This window comes from Macaca nemestrina, chromosome 15, assembly GCF_043159975.1.
Source record: "Macaca nemestrina isolate mMacNem1 chromosome 15, mMacNem.hap1, whole genome shotgun sequence".
NCBI classification, from domain to species: domain Eukaryota; kingdom Metazoa; phylum Chordata; class Mammalia; order Primates; family Cercopithecidae; genus Macaca; species Macaca nemestrina.
Window position 1 is genome coordinate 18,997,540 of NC_092139.1, and position 24,233 is coordinate 19,021,772.

General features: G+C 47.9%; 2 protein-coding genes across 3 annotated transcripts in view; one reads left to right on the top strand and one right to left on the bottom strand.

Annotated features, from left to right (window-relative positions):
- The window catches only part of LOC105496456 (zinc finger SWIM-type containing 3), a 22,171-nt gene extending 13,448 nt beyond the window's left edge, over positions 1-8,723 (bottom strand). The window contains exon 1 of the mRNA XM_011766883.2: positions 8,071-8,723. Within this exon, the coding sequence (XP_011765185.1) occupies positions 8,071-8,225 (155 nt within the window). The 5' untranslated portion in view covers positions 8,226-8,723. The remainder of the gene's footprint in view (positions 1-8,070) is intronic.
- Positions 8,655-24,233, top strand: part of LOC105496457 (acyl-CoA thioesterase 8) — a 17,678-nt gene continuing 2,099 nt past the window's right edge. Inside the window, exons 1-4 of one of the 2 annotated variants that reach the window (XM_011766885.3) lie at positions 8,655-8,862; positions 10,754-10,887; positions 18,076-18,301; positions 23,652-23,809. In XM_011766885.3, coding sequence (XP_011765187.1) covers positions 8,735-8,862; positions 10,754-10,887; positions 18,076-18,301; positions 23,652-23,809 — 646 coding nt within the window. In that variant the 5' untranslated portion in view covers positions 8,655-8,734. The remainder of the gene's footprint in view (positions 8,863-10,753; positions 10,888-18,075; positions 18,302-23,651; positions 23,810-24,233) is intronic. The other variant, XM_071079209.1, reaches the window with a different exon arrangement.

Here is a 24,233-nt window from a genome sequence, read left to right on the forward strand (position 1 = left end):
GCTGAGATTACAGGCATGAGCCACTGCCCCCTAGCCTGAATTTTTTTTTTTTTTTTTTTTTTTTTGAGACGAAGTCTCACTCTGTTGCCCAGGCTGAAGTGCAATGGCGTGATCTTGGCTCACTGCAACCTCTGCCTCCCAGGTTCCAGCGATTCTCCTGCCTCAGCCTCCCGAGTAGCTGGGATTACACGCGCCGGCCACCACGCCCGGCTAATTTTTGTCTTTTTAGTAGAGACGGGGTTTCACCATATTGACCATGGCTGGTCTCAAACTCCTGACCTCAGGTGATCCGCCTGCCTTGGCCTCCCAAAGTGCTGGGATTACAAGCGTGAGCCACCATGCCCGCTGTGAATTTTCCTAATCATCGTCACACCCTTCTCATTTCGTAAAGGATGAAACTATATCAAGAGGTTAAGTTTTGCCCAAGGTCAAGGGCAAAGGCAGTCTCTTTTACTCCAGCACTCTTCCTTTTAACCATTAGGCCAGCTTTTCCAGATAAAGAATTGCCAATCACCTTTACATCTGCCATAGCCACTCATATAATATTTGCACTATTCTTTTCTTTTCTTTTTTTCTTTTGAAATGAAGTCTCACTCTGTCACCCAGGCTGGAGTGTAGTGGTGTGATCTTGGCTCACTGCAAGCTCTGCCTCCCGGGTTCATGCCATTCTCCTGCCTCAGCCTCCCGAGTAGCTGGGACTACAGGCGCCCGCCACCAAGCCTGGATAATTTTTTTTTTTTTGAGACAGAGTTTTGCTCTTGTTGCCTAGGCTGGAGTGCAATGGTGTGATCTCAGCTCACTGCAACCTCTGCCTCCCGGGTTCAAGTGATTCTCCTGCCTCAGCCTCCCAAGTAGCTGGGATTGCAGGTGTAAGCCACCATGCCCGGCTATTTTTTGTATTTTTAGTAGAGATGGGGTTTTGCCATATTGGCCAGGCTGGTCTTGAACTCCTGACCTCAGGTGTCTACCCACCTTGGCCTCCCAAAGTGCTGGGATTATAGGTGTGAGCCACTGTGCCCGGCTACATGCCCGGCTAATTATTTTGTATTTTTAGTAGAGATGGGGTTTCTCTGTGTTAGCCAGGATGGTCTCGATCTCCTGACCTCGTGATCTGCCTGCCTCAGCCTCCCAAAGTGCTGGTATTACAGGCATGAGCCACCGCACCTGGTCCTGCCCTATTTTCAAAAAGTTTTTTGAGATGGAGTCTCACTCTGTCACCCAGGCTGATCTCAGCTCACTGCAACCTCCGCCTCTCAGGTTCAAGGGATCCTCCTGTCTTAGCCCCCTGAGTAGCTGGGATTATAGATGCCCACCACAGCACCTGGCTAATTTATGTATTTTTAGTAGAGATGGTTTCACCATGTTGGGCAGGCTGGTCTCGAACTCCCGACTTCAAGTGATTCACCTGCCTCAGCCTCCCAAAGTGCTGGGATTACAGGTGTGCACCACCACATCCAGCTGTAAATGGTTTTCTTTAAATTAGTTTACTTGTTTTACTTTGCTTATCAAGGAACTTTATGTCTACATATTCACGTAAGTATTAATATCATCTCACCTGACCACCCAGTAATATGTGTATTTGACTGCAGAAACATGTACTAAATTACCTCCTAAAAACATTTTCCCCACCAACCCTCCAGTCCTCCAAGACATCCATGTATTACTCAAAAAGCCCAAGACAGTGAGCTCTGCACAGAGCCAGTGTGCAATAAATGATCCAAGAATGTCCTTTATAACATCACAACTAGCAGTCAACTTTTTTCTGCGAAAGACCTGTGCTGCTCATGAATTCACTGCCTCCTAAGCTACCTCAGTCCACTACTGTCCTCAGGGGTGGAGCCAACAATTTACCCATCTTTGTACTCTAGCTCATCTTTGTACTCCTGGCCCATGGTAAACACGTAGCCTCTTACCACAAGTTTGTTGAGGGAAAAACGGACAAGTGACATTAGAAAACTATTAGAGCCCAGTGGCTAAGTACAACAATGAATGAAGAGCTCTGTCAGTAGATAGGCTGGGTCTAATCTTCATTTCTTTTTGTTATTGTTTTGAGACAGTCTCGCTCTGCTGCTCAGGCTGGAGTGCAGTGGTGCCATCTCAGCTCACTTAAGCCTCCTCTTCCTGGGTTAAAGCGATTCTCCTGCCTCAGCCTCCTGAGTAGCTGGGATTACAGATGCGCACCACCACGCCTGGCTAATTTTTTTATTTTTAGTAGAGACAGGGTTTCAGCATGTTGGCCTGGCTGGTCTCGAACTCCTGACCTCCAGTGATCTGTCCACCCTGGCCTCCCAAAGTGCTGGGATTACAGACATGAGCCACTGCGCCTGGCCCTAAACTATTTGTCTCTTAATGTTTGACTTCTCCTGGCTCTGTCTCCCCATCTGTAAAATAATACAATATTTATGGACTAGTTTCTGTCTACAAGCCACTGCTGTTAGCACTTTACTTGTATTAACTAATTTAACGGGAATAGCAAAATTTGCCTCTGACAAGGTTATTCAGAGAACCAGGTCAGAATGTGCTTTGTAAAGTATCTGCAAAATCTCAGGGCTGACAGTTGTTTCTGAGCAAGAGCCTGCATTGGTTCAGGGTGTCAACCAGCACCCCCACCCTGTTCCTGACAACCAGAATAAGTGTCACCATCACCCCTCCACATGGCACCCTGGGTTTGTCCTTTGGAGCTCTACTACCACCTTAACGAAATTATTATTTCTGTGATTATAGATTAGTATTTGTCTCCACAAGACCAGAGATTCAATTTATATTTTTCAACAACATATCTCCAGACACTAGCATGCAGTAACTTTTTAGTCAACAATTGCAATAAATAAATAAATACATACATAAAAATAAAGGAAATAAACAGAAGTCAAATCAAACTGCCCACACAGTGGGATAATATCCAAGATATATTGATAAGTGAGAAGAGCCAGGTCCAGCAGGTACAGAAGGCTATGTCTAAATAGTATGCTGCCACTGTGTTAAAACAACAAAAAGATGCATATGCATATACAAGACATGTTTGTTTAGCCTCAGTATCTCTCAGGAAGGTAACGCTGATTGTGTCTATATAATGCAGTGGGCCAGGCACAGTGACTCATGCCTGTAATCCTAGCACTTTGGGAGGCCGAGAAGGGAGGATCGCTTGAGCCTAGGAGTTCAATATCAGTTTGGGCAACATAGTGAGACCTCGTCTCTACAAAAATAAAAATAAATAAATAAATAGGCTGGGCATGGCAGTTCACAGCTGTAATCCCAGCCCTTTGGAAGGCTGAGACGGGTGTATCACTTGAGGTCAGGAGTTCCACACCAGCCTAGCCAACATGGCTAAACCTACTAAAAGTACAACAAAACTCTACTAAAAATACAACAACTGGCCGGCGCGGTGGCTCAAGCCTGTAATCCCAGCACTTTGGGAGGCCGAGACGGGCGGATCATGAGGTCAGCAGATCCAGACCATCCTGGCTAACCCGGTGAAACCCCGTCTCTACTAAAAAATACAAAAAACTAGCCGGGCAAGGTGGCGGGCGCCTGTAGTCCCAGCTACTCGGGAGGCTGAGGCAGGAGAATGGCGTAAACCCGGGAGGCGGAGCTTGCAGTGAGCTGAGATCCGGCCACTGCATTCCGGCCTAGGCGACAGAGCAAGACTCCGTCTCAAAAAAAAAAAAAAAAAAAAAAAAAAAGTACAACAATTAGCCAGGCGTGATGGTGCATGCCTGTAGTCCCAGCTCCTTGGGAAGCTGAGGCAGGAGAATCACTTGAACCCGGGAGGCAGAGGTTGCAGTGAGCCAAGATCGCGCCACTGCACTCCAGCCTGGGTGACAGACCAAGACTCTATCTCAAAATAAGTAAGTAAATAAATAAATAAATAAATATGGATAAAAAAGATAATACAGGCTGGGCACAGTGGCTCACACCTATAATCCCAGCACTTTGGGAGGCCGAGGTGGGTGGATGAGGTCAGGAGATCAAGACCATCCTGGCAAACATGGTGGAACCCTGTCTCCACTAAAAATACAAAAATTAGCTGGGTGTGGGGTGCGTGCATGTAATCTCGGGAGGCTGAGGCAGGAGAATTGCTTGAACCAGGGAGTCAAAAGTTGCAGTGAGCTGAGATCACGCCACTGCACTCCAGCCTGGCAACAGAGTGAAACTCCATCTCAAAAAAAAAAAAAAAAAAAGCTAACACAGTGGAAATGACCCTTTTAGTCCCTTCTGTTCTGTACTGTTTGAAAAAATTTCTTAATTATGTTAACCACTCAAAAACAAAAACACTTTTTATTTATTTATTTTGAGACAGAGTCTCACTGTGTCACCCAGGCTGGAGAGTAGTGGCATGATCTCGACTCACTGCAACCTCTGCCTCTTGGGTTCAAGTGACTGAATTGTGCCTGGCCCCAAAACACTTTTAAAATTGTTCACCTTTAAAAACAAAAATAGGTCCAGCATGGTGGCTCACATCTGTAATCCCAGCACTTTGGGAGGCCAAGGCAGGAGGACAGCTTGAGGCTAGGAGTTCAAGACCAGCCTGGGCAACATAGCAAGACCCTGTCTCAACACAAAAAATAAAAAAATTTTAAAAAAATTAGCCTGGCATGGGGGTGCATGCCTGTAGTCCTAGCTACTTAGGAGGCTGAGGTAGTATGATTACTTGAGGCCAGAATTTCAAGGTTACAGTGAACTATGATCCTCCCACTGTACTCTATCCTGGGCAACAGAGCGAGACCTTGTGTTCTAAAACAAACAAAACAAACCCCAACCCACCAACCTGCTTATCAACCTTCCAATTTCCTTTCCTGCTGCTCCAGCATAAATCCTTCCTTCTAACTAAGCAGGTCTCCTCATGGCTTTTGTATGTGCGTGCAAACATACATCACTGCTTTTTTTTTTTTTTTTTTTTTTTTTTTTTTTGAGACAGGATCTTACTCTGTTGTTGCCCAGGCTAGAATGTAGTGTGCAGTGGTGCGATCATAGCTCACTGCAACCTCTTACTCCTGGGATCAAGTAATCCTCCTGCCTCAGACTCCAGAGTAGCTGGTACTACAGGCACGCACTACTATACCTGGCTACTTTTTGTATTTTTTGTAGAGATGGGGTTTTGGCATATTGCCCAGGCTGGTCTAGAATTCCTGGCCTCATTCCATCTGCCTGCCTCAGCCTACCAAAGTGCTGGAATTATAGGTGTGAGCCGCCACGAGTGGCCCCTAATTTTAAAATTTTTTTGTGGAGATGGGGATCTCATTTTGTTGCCCAGGCTGGTCTTGAACTCTTGATTTCAAGCAATCTCCCTGTCTCAGCTTCCCAAAGTATTAGGATTACAAGTGTGAGCCACTGTGCCCAGCCCATCACTGTTTTCTAATTGAAGTACATCATGTTTACATCTGCACTGACTCACACCATTTTTCCCTCCAGGATATTAATCCTTTTGTGGCAGGCAGAATGGTCCCTTGAAGATGTCCTTGTCCTAATCCTAGAATCTGTGAATATGTTAGGTTACATGGCAAAGGAGAATTAAGGTTGCAGATAGAATTAAGGTTGCTATCAGCTGACTTGAAAATAGGGAAATTATCTGGGATTATCTGGGTAGGCCCAATATAATCATGAGGATCCTGAAAAGTGGAAAAGGGCCGGGCACAGTGGCTCACGCCTGTAATCCCAGCACTTTGGGAGGCCGAGGCAGGTGGATCACCTGAGGTCAGGAGTTCAAGACCAGCCTGACCAACATGGAGAAACCCCATCTCTACTAAAAATACAAAATTAGCCGGGGTGGTGGCGCATGCCTGTAATCCAAGCTACTCGGGAGGCTGAGGCAGGAGAATCACTTGAACCCGGGAAGCAGAGGTTGCGGTGAGCCGAGACTTTAGCCTGGGCAAAAAGAGCAAAACTCTATCTCAAAAAAAAAAAAAAAAAAAAAAAAAAAAGTGGAAAAGGGAGGCAGAAGAGGGAGTCAGAGACGTGATGACAGAAATAAGGTCAGAGTGATATGATGACTCAACCTGCTACTGCTGGCTTTGAAGATGGAGGAAGGGGGCCATGACCCAAGGTGCGCTGGGCAGCCTCTAGGAGGTGGAAAGGAAAGGAAATGGATTCTTTTTTTTTTTTCTTGCAGCACCTATTTCCCTGAATCACATGGTTAGTACTTGCTAACTCACTCATTCAATAATGATTTAATGCCTGCTATGGGCCACACCTTGTGCTAGACACTGGATATGGTCTTCCTGAAGGGTGTTTAGGGGCAACTGTGATTTTTTGTTTTTTTTGTATTCTTCTCATTGCTTAGTAAGGTCTTACCCATAAAGGACAAGGTCCAAACACCTCACAATGGTCACTAAAGACCCTTAGACTGCAAATGACTTAATCTCCCGCCAAACATGGCATCCCTCACTGTTACTCTAACATGCCACCTTCTTTCATGTATCTTTGTCTTTGCTCCTGCAGGTCCTTCTGCACAGCAACTTCTGGTCAAATGCCTCCATGCTACTCAGTCATTAACCACAGATCTACTCTAGCACTCTACATTCATTCACAGCTCAGGGAAACCATCGATTCCAGTGTGAAGACTTTCCCCACCTCCCAGGCATTTGTCATTTCTTTCTCTGCACATTTCTTCTTTCTTTCTTTGTTTTTGCACATTCCTTTTAAAGCATTTATCACATGCCAGTTTGCTTGAGTTCAAGTTTATCCTAGTTCTCTGGGGATAGTCTGAACACTTATTCATCTTTATGTCATCTATACCCAGCATAACACTGGACTTCAGAATAATGGAAAGAATATAGCCTGGCTCTCTAATTGAGGAGCTTTGGTTGAGTATTTCAATCCAAGTCTCAAACTCGGATATGCTTTAACTCTGAGTTGGCCCGCATGCTCTGAGTTAAAATTTGAACTGATATTCAATTTTTTTTAATGGAAAAATCCACATAAAGTGTGGATTTCTGATAACTCTTGCCCCAAATTCTGGCAACACTAGATCTTTATTTTCATATGGCAGCCATCAGCTGGAGCTGGTTAGATGGCATCTGCTCTCCATTTTGCCCATTTCACACTTTTGTTGTCCCTAGCACAAAGACCTGGTGTTGGTTGCTATTTCATCATTCTTTTTCTTAAAGTAAAATTCGAAGTTAAAACTTTATTACACTAGGCTGTTTCACCTAAGCCCTGAAGGCATTTGAGTTTTCAACTCCTGTCTTAACTTATAAGCCTGACTTCTCATCTGTCAAATGGGAAAAAATAACGTTTATCTATAATTCTGAAAAAAAAGCCCTGCAGGGTAAAGCATGCATAGAGAACACTGCCTGGCACATGGAAAGTGTTTGAAAAACGGTTGATATAAGGAGCTCAAAAACCATTTACAAAATGAATGAATAGGCCAGGCGCAGTGGCTCATGCCTGTTAATCCTAACACCTTGATACGCTGAAAGATCGCTTGAGTCCAGGAGTCTGGGAACAGCCTGGCCAACATAACAAGACCTAGTCTCTACAAAAATAAAAAATAATTAGCCAGGCATGGTGGCTACTTGGAGCCACCATGCCTGGCTACTTGGGAGGCTGAGGTGGGAGGATCGCTTGAGCCCAGCAGTTGAAGGTTCAGTGAGCTGATTGTGCCACTGCACTCCAGCCTGGGGGACAGAGTGAGACCCTGTTTCAACAAATATATATGAACTAAAAATTGAATGAATGAATGAACGAACATTCAAATGACCATATGACTGTTTTGTAAAGAGGAGACTGATGAAGGAAATTATCACCAAGGTGTTTTTATCCGTTTATGAAAGCCATACTTTGTATTTGGGTTGTGGCAGCTGCTCAAAACAATGGCAGAAACTGCAGTTATAAATTCCAGAAAAGCCTATGGATGGAGTGAAAGTGAAGTGGGTGGTCAAAAACCGACGGCCGTGGAGGCTTAGCTCTCTTCACAAGGTACACAACAGGTGCTCAATGAGTGCCTGTTGAATGAATGGCCACGCAGCCCAAAGCGTGCCTAAGCATCCCCTCCTCCTCCAGGCAGCCCTCCGGAGTTCCAGCCTCCTCCCCACCCTCCTGCCCCGCCCCGCCCCGCCCGCCCGCCCTTACAGGATGTCCTCGCGGATGGAGGTGCCATGGTTGAGGTTGTGGAAGCGGACGGAGACGCAGTCCCTGAGAATGAAGGAGCACCTGTTCTCCCTTTTGTAGGCGCTGAAGCACTCCTTGAAGTCCTCATAGGTCTTGAAGCAGCTGCCCAGCTCCATGGCCGCCCCCACAACCCACACCAGGGGCTGGTCCCAGCCCAGGCCCAAGATCACACCAGGGGTCAAAGGTCACACTATGAGGGTTTATGGGCTGGCGTGGGCCCAGAATGCCTTAAGGGTCCGCCCAACTGGGTGGCCTATTCTGGAAGTCAGGAGGAGCCCTAGGCCTGACCGGGTTACAAGAGGAAGGGGGTGTATTTGCTATCTGACAGGGGAAATGACACTCAGTCCATATTATCCAGTCCCGAGGTTCCGCCCCCTCAGCGACATATCCAGTCACACACAGGATTCGCAGATTGGCATTCATTATCTCCAATTGCTAGAGAAAAAGGGCTACAGCCACCAGCGGACTGACAGGAGTCTTGACCAATCATAACCTAGGTTCCGCCTTCCCGGGGGTCTGCAGGAGACTTCCGGTTACTAGGGCAATCTACCGGAAGCGTCAGGTTCAGTGTATGTTTCCGCGTCTTCCGCGGAGCGGGTGTTCAGGGCCGGCAGCCTTGAGCTAGATGTCGTCCCCGCAGGCCCCAGAAGATGGGCAGGGCTGTGGCGACCGCGGCGATCCCCCTAGGGACCTCCGTAGCGTCTTGGTCACGACCGTGCTCAACCTCGAGCCGCTGGACGAGGATCTCTTCAGGTAGCCGGCAGCTCCTGCCCAGCATCCCCTTCTTTAGGGCAGAAACTCTTGATCTTGACTGCCGCCCCCCGGGGCCCCTGGCTCCGGAACTAGGATGGCTCTGCGTAGGATGCACCCTCTGCCACAATTAGGAGAGAACGCACCCCCGACAGAGCTGTCCTCGCTGCTCTGGCTTCCTCCCTTCCTCTCCTTGCCGCGAGGTCTGCGCAGCCCCATCTCTAGGTAGTCCTGGAGATCTGAGCAAATATAGTGGTGACCTGAGAGACCCTGCTCGGCAGCCTGCCCTAAGCCTTCACAGGGGAGCTAGCACAGAGAGGGCAGTGATTTGCCCAAGGGCACACAGCTGATGGATCAACGTTAAAACAGACCCCGCAGCTCCTTGCGTCTTCAGTATCCTTTTCTTCTCACAATATCCCGCCTCCAGTACCATTTGGTGGGTCTGGTATCTCATTACTTATCCTAAGGCCTAAGCATGTTTGTTTCCTTCCCAGCATTGCTGAAGTTCTTGACTGCAGCGAGGGTTTCTTTCTTTGAGACAGGAGTCTTGCTCTGTTGCCCAGGCTGGAGTGCAGTGGTGTGATTTCGGCTCAGTGCAGCCTCCGCCTCCCGGGTTCAAGCATTTCTCCTGCCTCAGCCTCCTGATTAGCTGGGATTACAGGCGCGCCACGGCCCAGCTAATTTTTAAATTTATTTTAGTAGAGACGGGGTTTCACCATGTTGGCCAGGCTGGTCTCGAACTTCTGGCCTTGTGATCGGCCCATCTCTGCCAAAGTGCTGGGATTACAGGCGTGAGCCACCGCCTCCAGCCCCTGCAGCAAGGCTTCTCCTGGCTTTACTGGAAGTTATCCTACTTTGAGCTCCCTTTCTTCCACTTAAGGAATTGTAAATAACTTCTTGGAGGGCTATTTGATTTTTGTTTTTGAAGACAAGATCTGGCCCTGTTGTCCAGGCTGGAGTGCAGTGGCACGAACATGGCTCACTGCAGCCTCGACCTCCCGGGCCCAAGTGACCCTTCTGCCTCAGCCTCCCGTTTAGCTGGGACCACAAGCACTCGCCACCACATCCAACTAACCTTTTTATTTTTAGTACACATGAGGCCCCACTTTGGAGCCCATGCTGGTTTTGAACTCATGGGCTCAGGCGATCCTCCCACCTCAGCTTCCCAGAGTGCTGGGATTGATTACAGGCGAGAGCCACCTGCCAGGTCATGGAGGGCTATTCGTAACTCATTGTTACAGAAAATGCCAAACAGCTGGGACGTGGGAGGCTAGAGACTTAATTATTCAGCTTCCAATGGGCCTACATTCTGGGCAAGCATTTTCATCTCTGGGGCCAAGCTGCAGTTTTCTCATCTGTACACTGGAGTTAGACTTGATGTCTGAGGGCTCTTGTTGTTTATTCATTTATATATTTATTTAATTTTATTTTTTGAGATGGAGTCTTGCTCTGTCGCCCAGGCTGGAGTGCAGTGGTGCGATCTTGGCTCACCTCAACCTCTGCTTCCTGGGTTCAAGTGATTCTCCTGCCTCAGCCTTCTGAGTAGCTGGGATTACAGGTGCATGCCACTACGTCCAGCTAATTTTTGTATTTTTAGTAGAGACGGAGTTTCACCATGTTGGCCAGGCTGCTCTTGAACTCCTAATCTCAAAGGATCCACCTGCCTCAGCCTCGCAAAGTGCTGGGATTACAGGCGTAAGCCACTGCGCCTGGCCCAGAAGATTTTTATGCATAAGGATATTTGCCTGGGGAAAGGACCTATGGCTTTTACCATATTCTCAAAAGGATCTTAAACCCCAATAAGGTGAAGAGATCATGCACTAGAGTCTCAGCGAGGGTAGTAGAATTTGGCCCAGTTCCCAAGTCTTTCCCTCTTTCTCCCGTCTCCCTACAGAGGAAGGCATTACTGGGTACCGGCCAAGAGGCTGTTTGGCGGTCAGATCGTGGGCCAGGCACTGGTGGCTGCAGCCAAGTCTGTGAGTGAAGACGTCCACGTGCACTCCCTGCACTGCTACTTTGTTCGGGCAGGTAAACCCCCCACTTCCTGCCCCAACCCAGCCCTGGTAGCCCAGCAGCCATTCTGGCCTTGAGGGCTGAGGTCAAAAGGCAAGAGAGGGAGACTGGAAGACAAGGGGGAGGGATGGCGGACACAGCCACCCTAAGTGTCTAGGCTGGAACAAGGTCTGGGGCTAACAATGAGCCTTGGACCTCACACTTGCTGGGACTCACCGGGTACCTGATGTCTGGCTGATAATGACACAAGACTTTGTTGCTTAACTGCTCCTTGTGGGCCTTTTGTTCTTCCATTCTTAACATAGCTCCTGGTGCCAAGCGCTGTGCTAGGTTCTCAGCGTGCTGTAACCTCTGCTAGAGGTGCGGAGGTAGGGCAGCTTGGGTTGGAGAAGAGAGCACCAGCCTGAGAATCAAGGGATCTAAGGCTTCTTTTGTCAACTGAGCATCGGGTCAATAAAAACAAACCAAAGATGTAGGGCCTAGCTTCAGCTTTGTCCATAATTTACCATGCGGCCTTGTGAGGTTAGCTCCCCGCCCTACAGCTTGGTGTACTTCAGCTGTAAAATGGAGAAGGGTAGGACCAGGGGTATTTTAGTGGAATGATCTCTACAGCTTCTTATAGCTCTGGGGTCAAATAAAGTCACTTAAAAGCTATGTGTGGTGGCTCATGCCTATAATCCCCGCACTTTGGGTGGCCATTGTGAAGGATTGTTGGAACCCAGGGGTTTAAGACCAGCCGGGGCAACAAATCGATACCTTGTCTCTACAGAAAAATAAATAAAAGGAAAATAAAAGCAAAACCTATGCTAAAAAACAAAAACAAAAAAAACCTGTTTTCTCTCCTTCCCTCTTACCCCTAGAGCAGATGCCCCCATGTGTTCTGTGTAGATCCTCAGCTGAGAAGTTTGTGGACCTTTACAGTATGTGATTTGTATTAAGAAAACAGTGGGGTTCCCCCTTCATTTTATAAATATGAAAATTATCCCTGTAATGGTAAATACACTTTTTCATACTGTCCCGTGTCCCTTACTCCTTATCCCTGAGGCATATTGATTGGCCCCCCTCTTCTCGGCCCCCAGTCACTGCTATAAAGTATTTGAATACTAACCTTGGGCTCAGCCAGGTTCTTATCTTTATGCTAGTTGGGAGTAAATATGTGCTTTGTTTCTTTAATTTGGTTGTAAGTACCAGCCTTTTGATATTGTAATCCTTCCAGCCTAGTGAAATACCTGGCTGTTTTGTTTTGTGGAGGTGGGGGCATTACTTGAACTCTGACTCTTCATCCTGTGATGGAAGAATGCTATGAGTCTTTGCCAGTAAAGTATCTAGTGCAGGGCTTGGCATAATCTAGTTTTCCTGGCCGGGCGCGGTGGCTCAAGCCTGTAATCCCAGCACTTTGGGAGGCCGAGACGGGCGGATCACGAGGTCAGGAGATCAAGACCATCCTGGCTAACACGGTGAAACCCTGTCTCTACTAAAAAATACAAAAAAACTAGCCGGGTGAGGTGGCGGGCGCCTGTAGTCCCAGCTACTCAGGAGGCTGAGGCAGGAGAATGGCGTGAACCCGGGAGGTGGAGCTTGCAGTGAGCTGAGATCCGGCCACAGCACTCCAGCCTGGGTGACAGAGCGAGACTCCGTCTCAAAAAAAAAAAAAAAAAAAAAAAATCTAGTTTTCCATAAATATTAGTTTTTGATGATTAACTTGTGGGAATAATTAAAATTTGTATAATACAGAGCATAATTGTGTGCATTATCTTGTTTAGTCTTCATAAGTAAACATGGGTGGCAGGCATTCCTGCCATCATTCTTACCTAAAGAAACTGGGACCCGAAGTGGTTTGGAACCAGCTCCCACAGTGCCCAAGGAGGCAGAGCCAGGATGTGAACCTGGTTTATGTGTCTTCGAGTGCCAAACTCTTTCCTGCTTCTTTGCTTCTCTCTTAAACTCTTGGGCGATAATTCTAAACAATGGGAGAGCTGCCAGGGTACCCATCCCAGGTTCTGGGGAAAAGATCCTCTTTCTTGGAAATTCTCCATCTAGGAGCAGCGTGAAATGAGCCGTGTCCAGGCTACCATTTCAAAATTAATAATAATTTGGCCGGGCGTGGTGGCTCATGCCTGTAATCCTAGCACTTTGGGAGGCCGAGGCGGGTGGATCACTTGAGCTCAGGAGTTCGAGACCACCCTGAGCAAAACGGTGAAACCCAGTCTCTACTAAAATACAAAAAATTAGCCAGACATGGCGGCATGCGCCTGTAGTCCCAGCTACTCTGGAGGCTAAAGTAGGAGAATTGCTTGAACTCAGGAGGCGGAGGTTGCAGTAAGCTGAGATCACGCTACTGCACTCCAGCCTGGGCGACAGAGTGAGACCTGTCTCCATCAAAATAATAATAATTATTATTATTTGTGCCCCTGCCTGTGTCTTGAAAGACTGCAAGATAGCTAAAATAATTGGTAGCTATTCTGGGAATATTAAAAGTCAAAGGACATCAGGCCAGTAGTAACAGGGGATTTGGGAGAAACGATCATGTCAAAATTTGGCTAAGCCATACTGTTGCAGTTTCATACGTTTAGTTCCGAGCTTCCTGGCTGCAAGGCAAAAAGGGGAGCGCTTTTATCTGTTTGTGATGCGACTCTGCCAGCTATATTGGACATTTTTTTCTAATTTTAGTAATTTTTTTCTAATTTTAAATTTTAAAATTAAAAATTTTCTAATTTTTTTCTATTTTTAGTAGAGACGGGGTTTCACCATGGTCTCGATCTCCTGACCTTGTGATCCGCCCGCCTCGGCCTTCCAAAGTGCTGGGATTACAGGCGTGAGCCACCGCGCCCGGCCAACCAATGCTGTTTTTTGGTTGGGCATGGTGGCTTACACCTGTAATCCCAGGACTTTGGGAGGCCAAGGCGGGCGGATCACCTGAGGTCAAGAGTTCGAGACTAGCCTGGCCAATGTGGTGAAACCCCATCTCTACAAAAAAAAAAAAAAACCAAAACAAAAAAACAAAAATTAGCCGGGCGTGGTGGCGCACACCTGTAATCCCAGCTACTTGGGAGGCTGAGTCAGGAGAATCGCTTGAACCCGGGAGGTAGAGGTTGCAGTGAGCTGAGATCGTGCCACTGTACTGCAGCCTGGGTGACAGAGCAAGACTCCATTAAAAAAAAAAATTAGCCAAGCATGGTGGCCCGAGCCTGTGATCCCGGCTACTCGGAAGGCTAAGGCAAGGAGAATCGCTTGAACCTTGGGGGTGGAGGTTGCAGTGAGCCAAGACTGCGCCACTGCACTCCCACCTGGGCGACAGATTGAGACTCCATCTCAAAAAAAGAAAAAAAGATGTTTCAATTACATTTTTAAATAAAAGATGTTATGGGGGAGGGGGAGGGTTGGTCCTTGGCCATTTATCATATCAGTTATTTTTCTAAAAACGTTAATTTTTAATGTTAATTAGTTGGGTTTTTGTTTTGTTTTTAGTTTTTCTCTACAGAGGTAAATTTAGAGCTTAAAGAATTCTGAACAAGATCAGCAAACATTCTAGAAGGGCCAGATAGTAAACATTTTAGGTTTTGCCAGTGAAAGCAACTATAGACAATATGTAAACAAATGAGCATGACTTTATTACAAAAAAATTGTATTTTAAGGCAACAGTTTCCTCATCGGTACAATGGGGGTAAGAGTGGCTCTACATGGTTATTGTGAGACCAACATGAGGAAACATACTGTCCTGTCCCATGCTGTCTGGCACCCTGCATCACTCCATAATCTTTAACTCCCTTCGGTATGCCTCGGGGCCTACCTGCTGTGTTCCAATAACAATTTTCAAGAATAGGGCTGGAACTCATTCACACTGAAAGGCAGACCAGAGAACTGAAGGTTCTGTGATCCTCCTCAGGAATCTGTACTTTAGCTTACCTGCAGACCAAGGATTGGATTCGAGGTTTTTTTGTTTTTTCTCCCCAAGTTTGGTGATAGGGAGGGGAGACTGCCTTCCCAGTGTCTGAAAGCAGACTGCACAATTAGCTCTCTCTGGTGTCTGGACTCTTGGTAAGCCCTCCTCAAACGCCTTTAACCTTGAGGAGCTCTACTCTGATAGAAGCGCTGCTGGTGGCAGTGCCTGATAACAGACACCTGAGCAGGCCAGTTGGCTTCAGACAGTGATGTTTATTGCTGTTGATTGAGCCCTGGGGCCCGGTTGATTCCCCATTTGCATCAGAGTGAAGGAAGCAACACTTCTCTAGACCTGCTTCTTTCATCTGATGGTTGAAAGTCATCCCCAAGATGTCTCATGGCCCAGATGTCAGGGTTCCCCAAGGCCGGCCTGACTCAGACAAAGTGAGAACTTCAGGGAAACCAGGGAAGTTCTCTTCCTCTCCAAATCTTCCCTCACCTGCTTGTTGTTGGCTGCCTTATCCCTGGCCAGTGCCTTCTACTCTGGTGGTGGTGCTCTTGTTTTTTTTTTTTTTTTTTTTTGAGAGGGAGTCTCGCCCAGGCCGGATCTCAGCTCACTGCAAGCTCCGCCTCCCAAGTGGCTGGGACTACAGGCGCCCGCCACCTCGCCCCTCGCCCGGCTAGTTTTTTGTATTTTTTAGTAGAGACGGGGTTTCACCCTGTTAGCCAGGATGGTCTCGATCTCCTGACCTCGTGATCCGCCCATCTCGGCCTCCCAAAGTGCTGGGATTACAGGCTTGAGCCACCGCGCGGCCGCTCTTGTTTTTGAGACAAGGTCTTGCTCTGTCACCCAGGCTGGAGCACAGTGACGCAGTCATGGCTCACTGCAGCCTTGATCTCCTGGCCTCAACTGATCCTTCCGCCTCAGCCTCTTGATTGGCTAGGACCATAGGCACATGCCACCATGTCCAGCTAATTTTTATTTTTTATTTTTTGTAGACACAGGGTCTCCCTGTGTTGCCCAGGCTCTTCCACTCTGCTTTGGAGCAGAGACACCTGACAGTGAAGGACCAAATGGCTTCTGTATACATCAGGGGTGAAGTGACTGACACTGACCTTGCCTGGGAGAGACTGAATATACAAACAAACAGTGGCTAGACCATGTAGAAAAACAGAACTCTGATGCACAATAGCAGCAACCAGCACAGGAAGCCAGTCTACTGTCCACAAGTCAGACTTGTAGGAAGTCGGACCACTATCTTTACCAACCAGTCCAGCAAGCCAAATAATGACCAGTGTAGCAATTGGCCCCCAAAGCCAGGACTTGATTAATAACCCGATAGCTACCCTAATTTTTGCCCCTGCTTCCAACTTAGGACCAACCAGAGAAAGCCAAATATGTACCCCTAACCAATCACATAGGATGTCCCACTTTTTTTTTGAGACAGAGTTTCACTCTTGTTGCCCAGGCTAGAGTGTAATGGCGCAATTTTGGCTCCCTGCAGCCGCCACCTCCCAGGTTCAAGCAGTTCTGCTACAGCCTCCACCTCCCACCTTCAAGCAATTCTTCTGCCGCAGCCTCCCGAGTAGCTGGGATTACAGGCGTGTGCCACCACGCCTGGCTAATTTTTTGTATTTTTAGTAGAGACAGGGTTTTGCCATGTTGGCCAGGCTGGTCTTGAACTCCTGGCCTCAGAAGATCTGCCTGCCTCAGCCTCCCAAAGTGTTGGGATTACAGGCGTGAGCCACCGTGCCCAGCCAGATGTCGTGCTTCTAGTTAGCCCACCAACAGCTTCCCCATGCCAAAAGCCTGCAATCAGAGCCTCCGTGAAGCCTTTTTTTCCATTACAGAGTGTTCCCATTCCTTTTCCTGCCCCCAAGTCTCTGCCAAAAGCAAGTGATGGTGGTTGACTTCCTGCTATAACAAGCTCTGATTGGCTGGGCGCAGTGGCTCATACCTATAATCCCAGCACTTTGGGAGGCTGAGGTGGGTGGATCAGTTGAGGTCAGGAGTTCGAGACCAGTCTGGGCAACATAGTGAAACCCCCATCTCTACTAAAAATACAAAAATTAGTTGGGTGTGGTGGCACATGCCTGTAGTCCCAGCTACTTAGGAGGCTGAGGCATGAGCATGGCTTGAACCTGGGAGGCAGAGCTTGTAGTGAGCCCAGATGACGCCACTATACTTCAGCCTGGGTGACCCAGCGAGACTGCCTCTTAAAAAAAAAAAAAATTAGCTGGGTGTGGTGGTGCACCCCTGTAGTCCCAGCCACTCAGGAGGCTGAGGCACGAGAATCACTTGAACCTGAGAGGTGGAGGTTGCAGTGAGCCGAGATCATGCCACTGCACTCCAGCCTGGGTGACAGAGCAAGACTGCATCTCAAAAAAAAAAAAAAAAAAAGAACAAGCTCTGAATAAATAGCCTTTGTTTGTTCTCAAAAAAGAAAACAACAACAGAATAAACAGTAAACAGGCTGGAGACTAGATTTACTGCTCCCTGATCTAGAATAATTGTTTGGGACTGATGACAAGATCCCAGGCACAGATGGAGCAAGATAGAAGGAAGAAGTTTTTTGTTTTTTGTTTTTTTTGAGACAGAGTCTTGCTCTGTCGCCCAGGCTGGAGTGCAGTGGCCGGATCTCAGCTCACTGCAAGCTCCACCTCCCGGGTTTACACCATTCTCCTGCCTCAGCCTCCCGAGTACCTGGGACTACAGGCGCCCGCTACCTCGCCCGGCTAGTTTTTTGTATTTTTTAGTAGAGACGGGGTTTCACCGTGTTAGCCAGGATGGTCTCGATCTTCTGACCTCATGATCCGCCCGTCTCGGCCTCCCAAAGTGCTGGGATTACAGGCTTGAGCCACCATGCCCGGCTGGAAGGAGTGTTAATTTTATTTAACAAACACATATAGAGCCCTCACTATGTGCCAGATATTATGCTAAACACTTTACAACTATGGACTCATTTCATTAAAATCCTGTAAGCGATGAGCACCATGATGATCCCCAGTTTGCAAATGAGCACACTGCTCAGAGAAGTGAAGGGTCACACAGCTGGTGAGTGGTAGAGCCAGGATTTGAATGCAAGGAATCTGTCAATGTCTCTGCAGTTTGTGCTGTTAAAGAAAAGCTCCACCTGCACAGGGAGCAGCCCGATGACAGGGCCTGGTGGTCTCTCTGTATCCCTAGTGCCTGGACCTTAGCAGAACTCAGTGAGTAGTTACCGAGATGAAATGGAATGGAAGATGAGTAATAGAGTGCCTGTCAGGCGTTGTCATGATGACAGGGCCTGTGGACCCACTGTGCCCTTGTGCCCACTGCAGGGGACCCAAACGTGCCAGTACTGTACCAAGTGGAGCGGACACGAACAGGGTCGAGCTTCTCGGTGCGCTCTGTGAAGGCCGTGCAACATGGGAAGCCCATCTTCATCTGCCAGGCCTCCTTCCAGCAGGCCCAGCCCAGCCCCATGCAGCACCAGTTCTCCATGCCCACTGTGCCACCACCAGAAGAGCTGCTTGACTGTGAGACCCTCATTGACCAGTATTTAAGGTGAGAAACCTGGAGGCTCCATGGCAGACTTTTCAAAATGCAGCTCCTATCTGTTTGTGGGTCATGGAATCCTTCAGTGGGTCTTGACCAGCATTTAAAAAATACAGATTAGAAAAGAAGATACTGGGGCCGGGCGTGGTGGCTCACGCCTATAATCCCAGCACTTTGGGAGGCCGAGGCGGGTGGATCACAAGGTCAGGAGATCAAGACCATCCTGGCTAACAAGGTGAAACCCCGTCTCTACTAAAAAGACAAAAATTAGCCAGGCATGGTGGTGGGTGCCTGTAGTCCCAGGTACTCGGGAGGCTGAGGCAGGAGAATGGCGTGAACCCTTGAGGTGGAGCTTGCAGTGAGCCGAGATTGCACTACTATACTCCAGCCTGGGCAACAGAACGAGACTCCGTCTCAAATAAAAAAAAAAAAAAAAAAAAGGCCGGGCGCGGTGGCTCAAGCCTGTAGTCCCAGCACTTTGGGAGGCCAAGGCGGGCGGATCACGAGGTCAGGAGATCGAGACCATCCTGGCTAACACGGTGAAACCCCGTCTCTACTAAAAAATACAAAAAAACTAGCTGGGCGAGGTGGCAGGCACCTGTAGTCCCAGCTACTCGGGAGGCTGAGGCAGGAGAATGGCGTAAACCCGGGAGGTGGAGCTTGCAGTGAGCCGAGATCCGGCCACTGCACTCCAGCCTGGGCGACAGAGCGAGACTCCATCTCAAAAAAAAAAAAGGAAAAGAAGATATTGGAGTGAATAATATGTATGTATTTAGGGCAAGAATCCTTTTGTGAAACTTGAGGTTTAGTTGTGTGCGTTCCTGGTGTGTGTCTGTATTGGGCCATGGTATAAAATGAAGGGCTTGGCCAGGTGTGGTGGTGCATACCTATAATCCCAGCACTTTTGGAGGCCAAGGCAGGAGGATTGCTCGAGACCAGGAGTTGGACACTAGCCTGGCCAACAGCAAGACTCCATCTCTAATTTAAAAATAAAGCTGGGGCTGGGTGTGGGGGCTCACACCTATAACAACACTTTGGGAAGCCCAAGCAGGAGGATCACTTGAGCCCAGGAGTTCAAGACTAGCCTGGGCAACATGGTGAAACCCTGTCTCTACAAAAAATACAAAAATTATCCGGGCGTGGGGGCACGCGTCTGTAGTCCCAGCTACTCAGGAGGCTGAGGATCGCTTGAGCTTGGGAGGTGGAGACTGCAGTGAGCCGAGATCATGTTATTGCACTCCAGCCTGGGCAATAAGAGCAAGATTCTGTCTCAAGAAAAAATATATATACACACACATACACGCACACATACACATATACATATACATACATATATACACATATACACATATACACACATATATACATATACACACATATATACACATATATACATATATACACACACATATACATGTATACACACATATATACATATACACAAATATATATACATATATACACACATACATATAGTTGTTTTGTTGTTGTTTATATGTTTGTTTGTTTTTGAGACGGAGTCTTGCTCTTGTTGCCCAGGCTGGAGTGCAGTGACACCATCTTGGCTCACTGCAGCCTCTGCCCCCCAGGCTCAAGCGATTCTCCCGCCTCAGCCTCCCAAGTAGCTGGGATTACAGGTACCTGCTACCACACCCGGCTAAGTTTGTATCTTTTTTTTTTTTTTTTTTTTTTTGAGACGGAGTCTCGCTCTGCTGCGCAGGCTGGAGTGCAGTGGCGCATCTCAGCTCACTGCAAGCTCCGCCTCCTGGGTTCACGCCATTCTCTTGCCTCAGCCTCCCGAGTAGCTGGGACTACAGGCACCTGCCACCATGCCTGGCTAATTTTTTTTTTTTTTTTTTGTATTTTTAGTAGAGACGGGGTTTCACCATGTTAGCCAGGATGGAATTTTATATTTTTAGTAGAGATGGCGTTTCACCATGTTGGCCAGGCTGGTCTCGAACTCTTGATCTCAGGTGATCCACCCACCTTGGCCTCCCAAAGTGCTGGGATTATAGGCATGAGCCATAATTTCCCCATACCCGGAAAAAAAGTATATATATATACTGAAATACTTCTGTAACCACTTGGTAAATACCACCTCCCCAGTCCCCTAAGTGATTCCCTCTTTTCCCTCAGGCCCCTGGTCCAGCAGCTTAGGACTAAATGTGCACCAGGAGTGAGTGTCCTCTAGAGAGCTGCAGAGCTATGGCCTGTGTTTGATTGGTCACTGCCTTTTGCCTTAGTGCATATCTTTTTTGTTTGTTTGTTTGTTTGTGTTGAGACAGTCTCACTCTGTTGCCTAGACTGGAGGGCAGTGGCGTGATCTCGGCTCACTGCAACCTCTGCCTCCCAGGTTCAAGCGATATTCATGCGTCAGCCCCCCCAGGTAGCTGTGGTTACAGGCACACACCACCATGCCTGCCTAATTTTTGTATTTTTTTAGTAGAGACCAGGTTTCGCTATGTTGACCAGGCTGGTCTCAAACTCCTGACCTCAAGTGATACACCTGCCTTGGCCTCCCAAAGTGCTGGGATTACAGGCGTCAGCCACCTGCATGTTTTATGTATATGAAACGTATATACAAAAATACAAATACGTATTTTCCCCTAACCATTAGACCACCAGGGAGCATGTTAGATATTTTGAATACCTGGTAAAATATATTTGTTTGGATCATACCTAATAAAGTTTGAAAAATGCTGGTGCAGGGGAAAGAGCTCTGGGTCCAGACACAGGACAGACACATGGATTCTAGCCAGGACTGTGCCTCTGTTAATGCTCACCTGCTGTGGGACAGTGCTCAACTCCCCAGTGCCCTAGTTTCGTCTAAAAAATGGGAATGCTTGGCTGGGCGCAGTGGCTCGCGCCTGTAATCCCAGCACTTTGGGAGGCTGAGCCGGGCAGATCACGAGGTCAGGAGATTGAGACCATCCTGGCTAACACAGTGAAACCCCATCTCTACTAAAAAATACAAAAAATTAGCCGGGCGAGGTGGTGGGCGCTTGTAGTCCCAGCTACTCGGGAGGCTGAGACAGGAGACTGGCGTGAACCCGGGAGGTGGAGCTTGCAGTGAGCTGAGATCGAGCCACTGCACTCCAGCCTGGGCAACAGAGTGAGACTCCATTTCAAAAAAAAAAAAAGGAAATGCTCATTTCTGCCCTACTTCTTAGCTATATCATAAGGAGATAGTGTCTCTGTCTCATGCTAGATACTGGGGAGGCAGCAGAGTATGATGGGATGGATGTGGGTTTGGGAACCTGAAAGTCCTGGATTCAATCCTAGATTTTGCCCCTACTAGCTGTGTGAGTTTGGACAAGTTGCTTTCCCACTCTGAGCCAGTACTCTCAATTATAAAATGGTGCTAATCATATTCCTACCTTATAAGGTTGCTGTGAGGATTAAATGAAATAAAAGAGATAAGGCACGTAGTGTGCTAGTACTAACTAGCACAATGGCAGTGAATTGTAGTTATATCACTGTTAACAGAAAAAACACAGGGCCTGGTGTGTGGTTGCAACTCGACACATGTTTGCTGAAATGAGAGGAAGACATTGTTAAAGGACCTTGAATTTAGATCTGTACTGTTCAGTAAGGTAGTCTGTAGCCACTTGTGGCTATATTACATTAATTAAAATTAAATAGGGCCAGGCACAGTGGTTCATGCCTGCAATCCCAGCACTTTGGGAGGCCAAGGTGGGTGGGTTGCCCAAGGTCAGGAGTTCGAGACCAGCCTGGCCAACATGGTGAAACCCCATCTCTATTAAAAATACACACACACAAATTAGCCAGGCGTGGTTGCGCACGCCTGTAATCCCAGCTACTCAGGAGGCTGAGGCAGGAGAATCGCTTGGACCCAGGAGGCAGAGGTTGCAGTGAGCAAGATCGAGTCACTGCATTCCTGACTAGGCAACAGAGCGAGATTCCATCTAAAAAAAAAAAAAAAAACAAAAAACAAAGTCAATAGAATGAACAGTTCTGTTCCTCAGTTGCATTAGTCACATTTCAGGTGCTCCATAGTCACATGTGGCTAGTGGCTACCATAGTGTGCAGTGCAGAGAGGCATTCCGTCATCATAGAAGGTTCTGTCGGACAGCACTTCAGAGGACAGGGGTGAAAATGGCAGTACCTTTGTAGACCACTGTGGGTGGTTGTCACTGTATTGAAGGGAATTCCTTGGAGTGGGCTCCTCCCCTTGGGGGGACACAATGTTCCCTACTGTCTAGGGTTTCATAACTCATAACTCAGGCCAAGTCAGGCAGAGTGTTTCTTGAGTGTTTAAAATAATGAAGTGGCTGGGCACAGCGGCTCACTCCTGTAATCCCAGCACTTTGGGAGGCTGAGGTAGGAGGATCACTTAAGTCCAGGATTTTGAGACCAGCCTGGGCAATGTAAGGAGACCTCATCTCTATGAAAAAAGGAAAAATAATCCCAGCACTTTGGGAGGCTGAAGCGGGCAGATCATGAGGTCAGGAGTTCGAGACCACCCTGGCCAACACAGTGAAACCCGTCTTTACTAAAAATACAAAAATTAGCTGGGCGTGGTGGCGGGCGCCTGTAATCCCAGCTACTCGGGAGGCTGAGGCAGGAGAATCGCTTGAACCTGGGAGGCGGAAGTTGCAGTGAGCTGAGATTGCACTGCCTTACTCAAGCCTGGGCGACAAAACTAGACTCTATCTCAAAAAAGAGAAAAAATAAAAATATTAGCTAGGCATAGTGGCGTACACCTCTAGTCCCAGCTACTTGGGAGGCCAAGGCGAGAGGATGGCTTGAGCCTGGGAGTTGGAGACTGCAGTGAGCTGATGGCGCCACTGTACTCCAGCCTGGGTGAGAAGACAACCCTGTCTCTAAAAAAACAGAAAATAATCATACTGTGGACCCAGATTGCCTAAGTCCAAATCCTGTCTCTCCAGTTTTTAAGCAAGCTACTTGGACTCTGTGCTTATTTCACTGATGAAATGGGGGTAATAGTACCTATCTCACAGGGTTGTTGTGAGGAATACTATCGTATGTACAATGCTTAGATCAGGGCATATTATCGGGTATGCCTTATTACTATGATGTGTTGGTTAGATATACGTGATCTTGACTTCATTGTTGGTTATGAGGTAGGTTACTATCATTATCCACACTTTGCAGATGGGAAAATAGACTCAGAGAGATTACTAATTAGCACAAGACCACATGGCTCATAAGTGGCAAAGAAGGGATTCAAACACTGCACTATCTTGCCTGGCACGAGGGGAGGGGAGCTTTGGGGATATCTTCCCTGTGGAAGAATGAGGGGAGTCAGAAGAGGCAATGCAGATGTGACTTCCTCTCTTCCTGGGTCTCACCCCATCCCTCTCCCCTTTACTTTCAGGGACCCTAACCTCCAAAAGAGGTACCCAGTGGCGCTCAACCGAATTGCTGCTCAGGAGGTCCCCATTGAGATCAAGCCAATAAACCCATCCCCCCTGAGCCAGCTGCAGAGAATGGAGCCCAAACAGATGTTCTGGGTGCGAGCCCGGGGCTATATTGGTAAGATGACCCCAGGGATGGGAGGAAACCACTCTCCAAGGGGTGTACCACTCATTTGCTGTGTGACCTTGGGCACATGAGTTCCCTTCTCTGGGCCTGTTTCCTTATCTGCATGACGGGGAAGTTGGCTTAGCTTCTCACCTGGGGCCTCTCAGCCCTTTGCATGGGGAGAATGTGGAGGTGACTATAATCCCAACACAAGGCCTTTCTGAGGAAGGCAAGGCACCTCACTGGGTCCAGCTTTGCTGCTAACCGTAAAGTGTCTTTGTGCAAATTGGAAGATGACAACCCTTTTGGGGCCTAGTGTGGGAGACTTGGGTGAATTTCAGTCCCTGCTCACCCCTGCCCTCCCCATATCACCATCTCACTTATCCCCCGTCACACATACACACTGTAGGCCAAGTGCTCTTGTGCAGCAACCAGT